This window comes from Zootoca vivipara, chromosome 1, assembly GCF_965207765.1.
Source record: "Zootoca vivipara chromosome 1, rZooViv2.hap1.1, whole genome shotgun sequence".
Classification (NCBI taxonomy): domain Eukaryota; kingdom Metazoa; phylum Chordata; class Lepidosauria; order Squamata; family Lacertidae; genus Zootoca; species Zootoca vivipara.
The window spans coordinates 23,227,954-23,242,462 of NC_142582.1; the positions used below are offsets into that span (position 1 = coordinate 23,227,954).

At 45.0% G+C, this 14,509-nt stretch overlaps 1 protein-coding gene across 2 annotated transcripts in view; it reads right to left on the minus strand.

Moving 5' to 3' along the window:
- Positions 1-418: 418 nt before the first annotated feature.
- Positions 419-14,509, minus strand: part of FRZB (frizzled related protein) — a 36,280-nt gene continuing 22,189 nt past the window's right edge. For both annotated transcript variants that reach the window (XM_060280448.2, XM_035112019.3), the window contains 4 exons: positions 14,196-14,261; positions 11,443-11,647; positions 10,479-10,542; positions 419-2,338 (listed from right to left, as the gene is read on the minus strand). In XM_060280448.2, coding sequence (XP_060136431.1) covers positions 2,228-2,338; positions 10,479-10,542; positions 11,443-11,647; positions 14,196-14,261 — 446 coding nt within the window. In that variant the 3' untranslated portion in view covers positions 419-2,227. The remainder of the gene's footprint in view (positions 2,339-10,478; positions 10,543-11,442; positions 11,648-14,195; positions 14,262-14,509) is intronic.

Genomic DNA, 14,509 nt, shown 5'->3' on the forward strand with positions numbered 1-14,509 from the left:
TCTCGAGGGGCAGAGAGGCCTGTGACGCCACAAGACTCCTTGGGGTTGCCTTGGTCCTTGCTGCAACAGAGCAGCACAACTACCTGGTAGCGTAGCTTGCTTGGGGGGGACCGCACCAGATTCTGGGGGGGCTGTTGTGCAGCATGCTTGCTGCTGGGCATTGTGGGGTGGGCTTTCAGGTGGCAGGGAAGCTGGAGGTCAGCATGGCATTTGCTGGGTGTGTTGGTCATTACAAGGGGCGGAGCCACAGCCCATCTCTCAAAATGGCAGCTACAGAATTTTGGCAGCTCCTCTAAATAAAGCTCAACTGTGGTCTGCACCAGGCATCAGCAGGGGTCCCTACGCCACTTCAAGTACCCTTCAGGGAATTCATTTCCAGCGGAAGGCATCGTCGCTATCAGTGAGAAGGCTGACGCAGTTTGTAACATAAATGTTTTTATTTTCTGCTAAAATATTTGATTTGTTTTAGTTCAGTATTCTACTGATATTTCCGTACTTTAATATAAAAATAATAGTAGTAGTAGTAAGAGGCAAAATTACATTTTCCCAACTATTGGCACCATTACGGAAAAGCTTAAAGGATGAGACGATTGGAACTGAAATATGTCAAAAAGCTATTGAAATGTACATTTCCTGAAAGGGGAGGGAGGGAAACGAATGTCAGGATAAAGTCTCTGTTCACTGAGAAACGTGGCATGGTGCTTGGCTGTAATGTTCATAGCAGCAGCCATTATTCAGTTATTGAATCTCCAGTGCTGACCATTGAACGCTGCTGTTGAATGGAGCCACCGAAACACAATCAGAGCTACAATGTGGAAATGACACAGCGCAGGCTTCTACCCAAAAGGAGGCCTGGTGAAGATAGTCTACTCCTGTGGCTCCACAACAAAAGAAGGGGCAGGGGGAGCAAGTTTAACATAACTTCTGGCAAGACTTCACAATTCTATAAACCTTTCCCACAAGGATTAAGACGTTCAGAAGCGAGTCCTCCGTGCGGCATTTGTCACGGTCAACGTTTTAAAGCTAGACTTAATGTGAGTGGTTTATTGAAGAGGAATCGACATCTAACAGACCTGCTCCAATAGGTACGGAGCTCTTGGTATAATCTCTTGGTATAATCCTTCTTTTCCATACTGTCAACAAGGGTTTTAACAGGTTGAGGGGGGTGGGAGGGTGAACTCTTAACAGGTAACAGAACCTCCACCTTGCTCAGATTAATTACAAAATGCAGGAAATGTTATGCCATGCTTGGTCCAACGTTCTCTTGCCCGCTTTGCTAAACTTGCAAGTCATCTTGTCTTCCCTTTTGAAATTTTGACTGTTAACCCCTGCAGTTCCCAAGTCATGTATACATTTGGCCCTTTCGTTTTCCAAACACAGGAAATTTCAGGGTCTGAATGTCTGTGTGACTGTTCAGATGATTTCGCCGAATTCCGAATTCCAAATATAGGCGCTGAGCGTGGTAGGGGAACCAAAATGCACCCTCCGGCCCAGATCTCAGTCGCACAAAGGACTGGATCACACAGTTGCTCCCCAGCCTGGAATGATAAACACTTGGGGCCTGCACATACTGAAATTTAGACACATAAACCCTATGTAAATAATCTGCAGCAAGCTGGGGTGCGCCTGGTGAGAGGGCATATAAGGCACAATCTCACTCCTTCACTGCACATAGCTTTTGCCTACAGTCAGAGAAGGTGATCTGACCCAACCCTGCGTCACTGTTTCCATTCCAGACCTCTGCAGCGACCCGCCCATGGTTTATGCATAGAAGACAATGCATGAACGCAACAAGTCCCTCTGCTAAACAGAATGGGGCAACTTGAATATTGCATGTGTTCAGAGCGCATACACAGATTCAGTTGACTATGGACAAACAGTGACCCTGGCCACCTGCTAACCGTGTCACATTTGCCTTTTTTTTTTCAAAAAAGAAAAAAAAACCCCCTCTCTCATAGAAATGGTCCACAGATATTTGTGAGGATAATATACCAAAAATAAAAATAAAAAAATCTGCGTGTCTATACTCCTACAAATACAAGGGGCCAGAAAACACAAGAAGAAGATAAAACTAATCTGGACTACAACATGATCTCATAGTAAACAATAGAATACAACGTGCAATAGTGCAATTTCTTCTTGGCTGCTCCAACAAGGCAAGTCTTTTAATTTATAGAAGTCCGTGGATCGTTATTATTATTTTTCCTGACACGTGACATTTTTGCACCTAGTTGTGCCTTTGCCGTGGGTTGGTGCTTCTGCTGGGTTTTTTAGCAGAATCGCTTTGTCCAGGTTCGTTTCTGCCCTTCCCAGGGTGGCGGAGTTTCTGATCCCAGCGCTGAAAAATAAGAACAAGCAAACATCTGTTTCAAAAACAGCGCCACAAAGCTCATGGAGGAGGTCCTGTTGCAGGTTCCACCTCCTAAGAGTTTGTTCGAGCTTGATCCCACCCCTCTTTATTTTCAATAAACTCTGTTTTATTGCTGTATCCTTTACAGTGGCGTAACATTCCTATTAATATTTTGATCTCCAAGGAAACATCCATGCCTACTTTTAGAAATGTTGGCCGCCTCCACGCATTGCTATGTCAGCATTTACGTCAATACTAGTTCTACCAAATAATGTCCGACTTCCCCTTTAAAATCAAAATTCTATAGTAAAACAAAAAAAAAGGAAGAACTCCTCGCTAAAACAACTGCAGCTGCATTTGTCCTCTCCACTCAAAAAAATATGTGCTGCTTCTCATCTTTTGAATAAAAACAATTCAGACTATGCTTAAATGCTAACTAAAATCTTTTATATCTCTGTGTGAAGGTGAACTGCTTTGATATTTCATTTTTAATTAAAAGAGACATCACGGTGAGAATAGGTCTATCTACTGTCTCTCCTCCATTTCCGGTCTAGCACATGGCATTCTGGCTCCACACTGTAAATGGGTTCTCAGTACTGAAACAACTGTTTTAAAAACTGAGAACGGATCTCACCTATACTTTTGCTTATATAAACATAATATGACGTAGCTGCCAAGTCTCCAGTTTTCCCCGGGAAACCCCCGTTTTTCCAGCTGTCCCCAGCTGAAAAAATGAATTTTTTTTGTTTTTTCCCGGTTTATTCTGGCGCGGCGGCCATTTTGGAACTGGGCGGAGCATGCTCAGAAGCGACTTTTGATGCTGCTGTGCCCAGTTCCAAAATGGCTGCAGTGCGACTTATGGTGCGGCAGCCATTTTGGAACTGGGCACAGCAGCATCAAAAGTCACTTCTGAGCATGCTCCGACCAGTTCCAAAATGGCCACCGCGCTACTTCCGGTATGCTAATTTCAGTCCAGTCCCTTATTTTCCAGAGAGGAACTTGGCAGGTATGTAATATGAGTACATATTTCTATAGTTGCAGGTGGGTGAGCGTCACATTCATCTTTTGCTGAAAATCTGCCCAGAATGATTCTACACCAGGCAACTGGTTAATTAGGGACCATCACATAATATTCTGGGTTTGCACATAACACTAAACCATAAGTTATTAAGCTATGCTTTATTAAACTGTGGCTTAGTATGAATCCTGACCAGCTGCTTCACAATGCTTTATTTGCTACCAAGAAGCCACAATCTGAAATCAGGATTTGTTGTTGACTTTATAAACCTCGGTTTGCTTCAACTATGGCTTGGTGTTCTGGGTGAACATAGCCCTTCCTTAATCATTGTTGACCACCCCACCTCAGATGCTCCCCACAACTGCAAAGGAATGAGGCAAGAGCGGCTGAAAAACAAAACAAACTTGGGAGAAATGAGTCAAGTTTTGCCTTGTGTTGCAGTCTTACCTTCCAAGTCCCGGACTGCAGAATCCGGAACCGGCAGCCGTGTGACACCGGAAGTTGCGCCGACGTAACTTCCGGTGTCGCTTTGCCCTTCTATGGGCACCAAAAATGGCCGCCGCCAGCTTTGAAAGTCGCTTGTACGCATGTCAGGTAGTATGTCGACGCAACTTCCGGTGTCGCTCCGCCCATCTATGGGCACCAAAAATGGCTGCTGCCGACACTGGAAGTCGCGTCTATGCACTTCCGGACATGCGTAGATGTGACTTTTGAAGCCGGCGGTGGCCAATTTTGGTGCCCATAGAAGGGCAAATTGAAAAAAAAATGGCCGCCAACAGGAAAAAATAACGGAGAAAAACAGGAGACGAAGTGATACGGGGGACCACCGGGAAAAGGTAAGTAAAAACGGGGGTTTCCCGGGGGAAACGGGGTACTTGGCAGCTATGGTTGCAGTTTGTGGGACAAATCATGCACTGAGAACTGTTCCTTGTTATACTGAGAGGGTGAGGAAACACCATGAAGATATTTATCACCATGGTGAGTGTAATGTTTTGTTGGAAACTTAGTTTGGAAAAAGTTTGTGTTAAAACTGCCCCTGGATTTTTTAATATTATAAACATCCTTTGAGAAGAAAGGGGGAAAGAGGTAGATGAAGGAGAGATGGGTGCTGATTTGTAAAAATGTTAAATGCAGCTGCAGTCAAATGCACCATAAAACATACCAAAGTGACAATATTATAGCTATAGGGGAGATGGGTGGCGTGGGGACCCAGTGATTTACAGTTGCCTTTTTAAGGTATTGAAAATGCCAGAATAAAGATAAAGATGATCAAATCTGAGTCAGAGGAAATCAACAAGTGACGAATAAATGTGTTATTTGTTCGCTGTGCTAGAATGAGAAATGCAGTGGTAACATTCAGCCTTTTGTTTTATTTTCACTCTAAATTGGAAGTCGTCTTCACTTGGTTTGGCCATGCTATCCATGGCCTCCAGATGTGCTTGGACTCCAGCTTCCATCGCCCCCCCCCCCAGCTAGCACAGGGATAGAGGAGCTGGAGTCCGTTCCCGCCTCTGGTGTAATGCAAAACAACAGCAACAACTGCAGTTTTAATTCACTGCATCAAGTTGGTTCCCACTATTTTGAGCCAAAGGTGGCTTCTGATATTTTAAGAAGATGGCAGTTTGAGATGCAGAAACAGAGGCGGTATTTTGTATTGTACGGTATGCCTCGGTTTGCATCTGACGAAGAAGAAGCAATAAAATGTACAATGAAGATCACACACCTTATAACAAGCTGACCCAATACAAGATGAGTCATAATAAAAATGAAACTTTAAAATAAACAACTTATAAACAACAACAACAACAACAACAACAACAACAACAAATATCAATTAAAGTAATATTCAAAAATAATAATCCATTAGACTACAATGAAATTAAATATCAGCAAATAATGATGAAATAGAAATTCACTCTTAACAATTACAATAAATTACTAAACTCTAATCTAAATAAATAAATAGTGTCTGTCGTTAAGGTGCTACAAGGCTCTTTGTTCTTTTTTTATGCAATAGCCTTACACAACTACACCTTTGGATATTACCTCTTTGCTTGGCTAACTACTGTGTTTAAACCCCAAACCCTGCCCCAAATCTATTTTGGGGACAGGGGGTGGTGGAAGAGGTAGCAATTCAGTTTTCATTATATGCACCGGCCTATTTAAAACCACAGCAAGTTGTCCAGCTCGGACCGAGGTCGTTGCATGATTTGTACACACAAGAATGTCTGTAAGATTAGCCCCAGGGGTGTTATTAGAAACACAAGAAAACAAGAAATAGGATACCATCTATATGAATGAACGGTGCATAGACACACGATTCTTAAACGTTGCCCTTTCCCCCTCCAGCATGCTTTTAATCAAGCAATCCCAGGCCACCCTAGCGATCGTATTAACTGTGCAAATGAACTGGCCAACACCAACGTGATGACTCAGCCAGAAACGGGGCTTTAGTTTTATTTATTTAAAAAAATAAATAAAGCCTAAGTGAAGCCACCTGTGGAACCATTTGAGAAAACAGAGCAGAGAAAACCGTCAAGTGATGTGAGTGCAACAGCCGGGCGAGACAGCGACCAATAGTATGAGGGACAAACCACAACTTGTGGCTTCTAGGGCTGGGGGCCAAGACTATATGTTTTGTCCCATCTCATGCTCACACTCGCCCTTTCCAGTAACTGTCACTGTGGGTTTCTCTTCATGCATTTTCATCTCCTCTGCCATCGTTCAGCCCGGACACTGAGGTCCAGCTCCGAGGACCTTCTGGCGGTTCCCTCCCTGCGAGAAGTGAGGTTACAGGGAACCAGGCAGAGGGCCTTCTCAGTGGTGGCGCCCGCCCTGTGGAATGCCCTCCCCATCAGATGTCAAGGAAATAAACAACTATCTGACTTTCAGAAGACATCTGAAGGCAGCCCTCTTTAGGGAAGTTTAATTTAATGTATCATGTTTTATCGTGTTTTTAATATTCTGTTGGGAGCCACCCATTTCTTTAAAGAGGACGAGTCTCTGGTTTCTGTCAGATGGTATAAATATTATTATTATTATTATTATTATTATTATTATTATTATTATTCAACAGTGGAACGGTCTCCCTGGGGAGGTGGTGGTCTCTCCTTCCTTAGAGGTTTATAAGCAGAGGCTCAATGGCCATTTGTCAGGGATGATTTAGTGCAGGCATCCCCCCAAACTGCGGCCCTCCAGATGTTTTGGCCTACAACTCCCATGATCCCTAGCTAACAGGACCAGTGGTCAGGGATGATGGGAATTGTAGTCCAAAACATCTGAAGGGCCGAAGTTTGGGGATGCCTGATTTAGTGTTTGTGCAGGGTTTTTGTGTCAAGAGTCATGTGGGTAGATCCTTTATTTATATATTTATCAGTTGACAGCACAGGTGTCAAAAAAAAAAAGGCGGTGGGGGGGAGGAGATTCCAGCTACATCTGTCACGCAGAGTGGTCAACAACGGATGAAGGATCTAAGTGATGATGATGTAATCCTGTCAGCCAAAATGGAGGGTGCTATCAGTCTCTGCTGCTGGGTAAACTTTAAAGTATATTTTCTTGCAATTTCCTGTTTCTCTACCTCCTGAGAATCTCCCTGATGGAAATGGCAGGACTGTCATTGAAATATCATCTCTCAACAAGCAACAACATTTTCCTCTCCTCTTTGGACCTATATCTTCTAATCCAGGCATCCCCAAACTGCGGCCCTCCAGATGTTTTGGCCTACAACTCCCATGATCCCTAGCTAACAGGACCAGTGGTCGGGGAAGATGGGAACTGTAGTCCAAAACATCTGGAGGGCCGAAGTTTGGGGATGCCTGTTCTAATCTATACATTTGCTAGTTGTCAGGAGGGCAGTCGAGACTCATTGTCTTTCACCCAATACTGGTTGTCTTAAAGGCAATCCAAAGGGCACCCTACCCTGTAAGCTCATCATTTCCAGAAATCTTTTTTTAAAATCTGTTGGCCCTCGCTAAAAGGCAAATACAACATTACTGATTCATAGCTGAGATTGTTTGTTTTAAGAAGTTGCCAATCCCACATGCTGGGGTCGGGGTGTTGAACAATTGGCTTCGGAGCGAGGGTTTGGAGAATATGACATTAAATACGAAATGCATATGAAAAGCCATTAAGTTTGAATAATATTTTTAAGGTTCCAGATCAATTTGGCTTGAGAGAAGCAATTGCATTTTAAAAGAAAGGTGTCAAAGCAGGGTTGTGCAATGTATATATTCTGTTTGTGGTGAATGAACCTTGAGGTACTTTGGATGTGCTTTAACACACAAAGTTTGAGCTACAGAGCTCACATCATTTTAGTCATGTTGCCAAGTCATTCAAAAGCGGGGACTTGAAGTTCCCGACTTAATGCTCTCTAAACCACTGAAGGGACAAACTGAGTAAACTATTATTTCATGTTCTTGGCAGCGGCAAAAGAAACAGAAGGGCAAACACAATTGAGAGAAACAGATATGGGGCTTAAAGAACAGTGACAACTTGAACGGAGGCAGCGAAAGGATCTCTACCTGGTCAGATATAACTAGCAGCAATGGATAGAAACCACTGGTAACCTGTTCACTGGTGTTGTATCCACTTTCAAATGGAGTTAGCTGCTTACCTTCCAAGTCCCGTACTGCAGAATCCGGGACCGGCAGCCGTGTGACACCAGAGGTTGCGTCGACGTAACTTCCGGTGTCGCTTTGCCCTTCTATGGGCAACAAAAATGGCCACCGCCGGCTTCGAAAGTCGCTTGTACGCATGTCAGGAAGTGCGTCGACACAACTTCCAGTGTCGCTAAGCCCATCTATGGGCACCAAAAATGGCCGCCGCCGACACCGGAAGTCGCGTCTATGCACTTCCGGACATGCGTAGATGCGACTTTTGAAGCCACCGCCGGCCATTTTTGGTGCCCATAGAAGGGCAAATCAGAAGGGGAAAAAATGGCAGCCGGCAGGAGAAAATAACGGAGAAAAACGGGAGACAAAGTGATACGGGGGACCACCGGGAAAGGGTAAGTAAAATCGGGGTTTTCCCGGAGAAAACGGGGTACTTGGCAGCTATGGTTAGCTGGGGTGATATTGGCTATTAATCCACCTGTCAGAAGCAGCAGTGGGTTTACTGCTGACAGAAACCAGAGACTCGTCCTCTTTAAAGAAATTTGTAATAATAATAACAATTTATTACTTATACCCCGCCCATCTGACCGGGTCTCCCCAGCCACTCTGGGTGGCTCCCAACAGAATATTAAAAACATGATAAAACATCAAACATTAAAAACTTCCCTAAACAGGGCTGCCTTCAGATGTCTTCTGAAAGTCAGATAGTTGATTATTTCCTTGACATCTGATGGGAGGGCATTCCACAGGGCGGGTGCCACCACTGAGAAGGCCCTCTGCCTGGTTCCCTGTAACTTCGCTTCTCACAGTGAGGGAACCGCCAGAAGGCCCTCGGCGCTGGACCTCAGTGTCCGGGCAGAATGATGGGGGTGGAGACGCTCCTTCAGGTATACTGGACTGAGGCCATTTAGGGCTTTAAAGGTCAGCACCAACACTTTGAATTGTGCTCGGAAACATACTGGGAGCCAATGTAGGTCTTTCAGGACCAGTGTTATATGGTCTCGGCGGCCGCCCCCAGTCACCAGTCTAGCTGCTGCGTTGCATATTAGACCTGATTTGGTATTTGAAGGGTGCAGAGGCTTCCTTGCATGCAGAGAAGCATACAAAGTCTCTCGCAGAGCTGAGAGCATGCAGGGGACTGGAGGGGACAGGAGAAGGAGAGAGGAAGTTCCAATATCGTGTGCACGGGACTCGCTTCTGCTGCATCACCGGATACAGCATCACGGGCATCATTTCTCTACCTTCAAAAGAGCTTCTCTTGTCCCCTGGCTGCTTCCTGGCCCAGTTCTGAGTGCTGGTGTTTTACTTCTAAAGCCCTAAATGACTCGGAGTCCAAGTGCCTGAGCTGCTAAGCTGATACTTCAATATCAACTTGACCATATTCTAACATCATCTGCTGATGCTCTTCCCCTGTCCAAAGCGAACCAGAAGGCATTGGCTTTTTCAGCTGGGAGCCTCTGGTTATGGGATGTATGCCCTTGCGGGGGGGGCACTAATGTTTTTTTCTTTTAGCCACCAGGCAAATAGCTATTTATGTGACTGTGCTTATAAAACGCTTTTCACATTCTTTTAAGTTTCATTGACTAAACCTTTATCTGCTGACCTCTCCTCTCTCTCTCTCTCTCTCTCTCTCTCTCTCTCTCTCTCTCTCTCTCTCTCTCTCTCTCGTTATAAAAAAAATGCATTAGTGGTGTTTTTTTGGGGAGGGTCATATTTAAATCTTGTAAACCACTCAGCAATAAAAGGGTGGTATGAAAAGTTTTAAAAGCTTTAAATAAATAAAGGCTGGATTGTGATCAGAGAGATATTTGTGCACCCTGCTACCTTCCAAGATACTGTTGGAGGGGGAATGTTTTCTGTTGCAGATTCCAGGCTGATAAAAGTGCCTGTCTGTTATCTTGATGGCATTCCGATGCCGGCAAAGAGATATATTTGCTCCAAGATCCTTTTGCCTTGTGAAATCTTTTATTTGTCTAGTTCCCAAGCAAACAGAGACTTCTCCGGCTGACCTCAGGGGATGGGCAGAGTTGTTTTGGGGTAGGAGGAGTGTGTGTTGTCTTTTAAGCATCCTATTTCTAAGCCATTTAGAGTTTAAAGGCGATGGTCAGGCTTATATTCAAAGTGCTTTATTGCATAAACAAGTAGTAATGTGCATTTTTTTATCATCATCATAGCAGGTGTAAACACAAGATAGTGCGGCTGGTACTAACTTGATGGCTTTCAAATTTATTTTGAATGTTGACATGGTTTTGGGGCCTCGGTTTAGTCATATTTTGTTTTATGGCACATGCCTAAATATTAATATATTTGGGGGTGGAATCACTTTACAGCAATCTTTGGAATGTTTACATGTTCATTTATACTTTTCAGAATAAAGAGTATGGTATGAGATTTGGGATCACTGAGAAGGAGAACTTCATTTGCTGAAGATGCCAAAGGCTGGATTCCTCTGCAAGCTTAGGTCAAACATGATCAAACAAGTCATGAAACTTTGTCTTACCTTGACTTTTTTACCAAGTCGATCCTTCCATTTCTCAGCTATGGAGCCTTCTACCAAGAGCAACCTACACATTTACAGGGAAACAACATCAACAATGCATTGTAATATATGATATGACGATATTATATTATATTATATTATATGATGATGTGATGTGATGATGTGATGTGATGTGATACACACACACACAGGCATAATGAATATATTTAGGGACAATCTTCAAGAAGGGAAAAAAGCAACATATGAAGGCAGAGGTCACCAATACGATGCCCTCCCATCTATCCCTGCCAGCATGACCAATGGTAAGGGATGATAGCAGTTGTGGCCAACTATGAACTACCACTCAACTGCTGGTCACTTCCCTGGCAATTGCCGCCACCACCAGCCCATATCCCTACATCCCTAGAAGTGTTTTCTGGCAGCTCCATTACTCGCTGAGGGGAAGGTACTTATGTTAATTTCATTTCCACACTATAAACCAGGGGTCAGCAAAGTTTTCCAGCAGGGGGCCGGTCCACTGTCCCTCAGACCTTGTGGGGGGCTGGACTATATTTTTTGGGGGGGATGAACAAATTCCTATGCCCCACAAATAACCCGAGATGCATTTTAAATAAAAGCATACATTCTACTCATGTAAAAACAAGCTGATTCCTGGACCGTCCGCGGGCCAGGTTTAGAAGGCGATTGAGCCGGATCCTGACCCCAGACCTTAGTTTGCCTACCCATGGTCTAAAACCTTGAGCAGTCTGGGCCAATGTGTCTACGGGAGCATCTTCTTCCATATGTACCAGCCTAACTGCTGATACATCTTCAGATGAGGCCTTGTTCAGCATACTTACAAGACCTTTGGAAGGCTAGGTCCCAATGCGCAATGGGACCTTTCCTGTAGTGGTACAAACCGATGTCGCATCCCCTCTTCAGGAAGGCCCGCCATAGAGAGCGGGGGGGGGGAAAGAAAAGTTACCTCGAGCGCTCTTCGTCTTCGTAACCCATGATGATGTATTCTTCGTTAGCACTGAGAGGTGGGCAGAGGCAGCCAGAGTTTGTGTACAAGTTTACAGTGTCCCTAGGAATGTTCACCAAGGAAGATTTTAGTATCTCCTTCACTTCCACTACTGCGGTGACATCGTGACATTTGGTCTTCACCTCCTTCACTTTAGCTCGAATGACTGGAGAAAAATAACAGAAAGAGGAGTTAAAGTTATGGGACCCGGAGCTGCAGAAGCCTAAAGCTTTTGCTCCTTTGAATATTCCGTCGCTTCTCCTCCTGAGACCAATGCCATGTCTGCTTGTTTGTTTTAAATGGGAAGTCTTCTCGTCATGTTATGGTGCTATTTATTTTGTTATCACGCTAATTATTATTCCACGCGGGGGCCCTGCAACACAGCGGCTTGTTTGTTTGCCTATATATACTTCTTCCTGTCCAAATCAGCTTCTATGGCAGCTCCTACTCTGCATACTTTTATGAAGTCTAAAAAAAACACCAGTTACACAAAATATAACCACCCGTAGTTAAAATACACTATCAAACAAGCCAATCGAAACACTGAAATGGATAAAGACCCATAATCAAAACACACAATAAAACAGCCTCATTAAAATGAAAGCACCATTAAAAAAAGAGGATGAGACATTGAGGGAATGTCTGTATAAAACAGGAGAGTCTCCAAATGCTGGCAGATTGGCAATACAAGTGGCGCTTCTAATGTTTCACCAGGAAGTGCATGCCATAAACCCAGTGCTACCTTTGAAAAACCACCCCCCTGTTGCAACGAGAACATGTGGCAATGTTCTAACCTAGGCACCCCCCAAACTCAGCCCTCCAGCTGTTTTGGGACTACAACTCCCATCAGCCCTAGCTAACAGGACCAGTGGTCAGGGATGATGGGAATTGTAGTCCCAAAACAGCTGGAGGGCCGAGTTTGGAAATGCCTGTTGTAACCACTCTCTTCCATGCTCGCTTTCGCCATTTTCTCTCCTCCTCTCCCCATTCTGTGCCTAGTAATCCATCCTCATTAGTCCTTTGGGGTTTTCGCCCTCCATTTTGGAGGGATGGATGCACTTGTGCCCAATCCTGTCATGGCATAGCTGCCAAGTCTCCCGTTTTTCGCGGGAAACCTCTGTATTTAAACCCGTTTCCCGCTGTTATCCCGAATAGAGAAAAATCCCGTAAATCCCCTGGATTTCCTACCTGCCAGGGAGGTTCCTTCTGCGCAGGTCTGGACATGCGCAGAACCGATTTCGGGTGCCACTCTGCCCATGTCTGGGCACCGGAAATCGGGCAGCACTGGCACCAGAAGTTGCTTCTACGCATGTCCAGACATGCATGTCCAGCGACTTCCGGTGCCATGCCGCTTCTGATCCCAGATTTTTCTTACTGGAAGTTGGAGAGTATGCTCATGGCCTGGGGTCAGACTCCCCTTCTTCAAAGGATGAAGGCAGGGGGTCTAGAATACGAGAGGGAATAGTGCTCAGGGCCAGAAGCAGCTAATCAGCTGGAAGCATTTCCACAAGCAAAACCCATAATGTTTCTGGCCTAAGACATCCCTCCTCTGACTCAGAGAGCAACCCAGCAACAAGTGAGAGTTGCTCAGACCATCAGTCCATCAGGAGAGTGTGGAGTTTAAGCTGGAAACTGAGAGTTGAATGGTCAGGTGGGGATTTGACCAGGGCCGGCCCAAAGGCAAGGCTGGGTGGCGCAATGCGCCAGGGCGCCAGACAGCCGCGCTGGGAAACGGGGTGCGGGGGCGCCGGAGGGATCTTTGCACCATGGCACCAGGGCGCCAGATATGCTTAAGACGGCCCTGGATTTGACTCTCAGTGAGGGAGAGGGACTGTCCATGTGTGTTTGGACTCTCTGAGTGGTGTTAGTTAGGACTGCACTTTATGCTTCCTAACTTTCTTTCCAGAAGGGCTTTCTTTGACGGAAAGCACAAAGTCTGGGGCAAAGTCCAGTCCCCAGCCTTCCATCGCTGCCTCTACTGTTATACAAAAGCTATGAAGCACCAACAGGGGAGGCAGAAGCTAAGAAAGTCAGCTCTCCATTAACCTTCCCTGTTGCTGCCTCTGAAATGCCTTGAGCTAACACAGCAGCTAGGAGAGGGTGGGAATGCATCTCTCCCATATTTCCATCAAGAACCATCTTTATAATCCTATGGGCAGTGTAGTGTAGTGTCACCAAGGACCTAGGAGACCAGGGTTCAAATCCCCATTTGGCCATGAAGCCAATCACTGGGTGACCTCAGGCCAGTCATGGCCTCTCAGCCTAACCTACCTCACAGGGTTGTTGTGCTTGGAGAACCATATTTGTCACCTTAAGCTGCTTGGAGAAGAAAGGTATGATATAATGACAAGAGAGAGGAAGGAAGGAAGGAAGGAAGGAAGGAAGGAAGGAAGGAAGGAAGGAAGGAAGGAAGGAAGGAAGGAAGGAAGGAAGGAAGGAAGGAAAGAAAGAAAGAAGGAAGGAAGGATCTACAATAATCTAATCTTCACATTCTATTCTATGCATGGAAATGGAAGGGTGTGGGGAAGAGGAGCCATTTGACAGGCATTTAAAATTAATTCATTTTCCCCAGCAGCTCTGGCTGAGATCACTTGCCTCGTGAGGGTGTGGACTGGCAAGGGCAAATGACAAGGAAACCGCTTCTATCAACCGTTTCCTGCTTCCACTGAACCTTCTGCCCTACTTCAAAGGTAGCTGAAGGCTGCTCTGCTTACCGTAGTTGTAATTGTTCCGAAGATAAGTCTTCTGGGTTGCTTTTATTGGCTTGCATTTGCAGCGCTCTGGGGGAGAAACACAACAGAAATTCCTTGCATCAGAGGAAATAAACACTCCAAAAGCCATAAGCCACACTATTCAATCTTTCCAGAATTTATTCATATATGCTGAAATGGTAGCAAGTCATTTGTAGTGGAAGCCCAGGCCCTGTTGAATTGTGTGAGTGCCAGCAACAACAGCTAACATTCCCTCTTGGAGAAAACTATTAAAGGTTCAGTACACACACACCCCAATAAAAGTACAAACAAAAAAC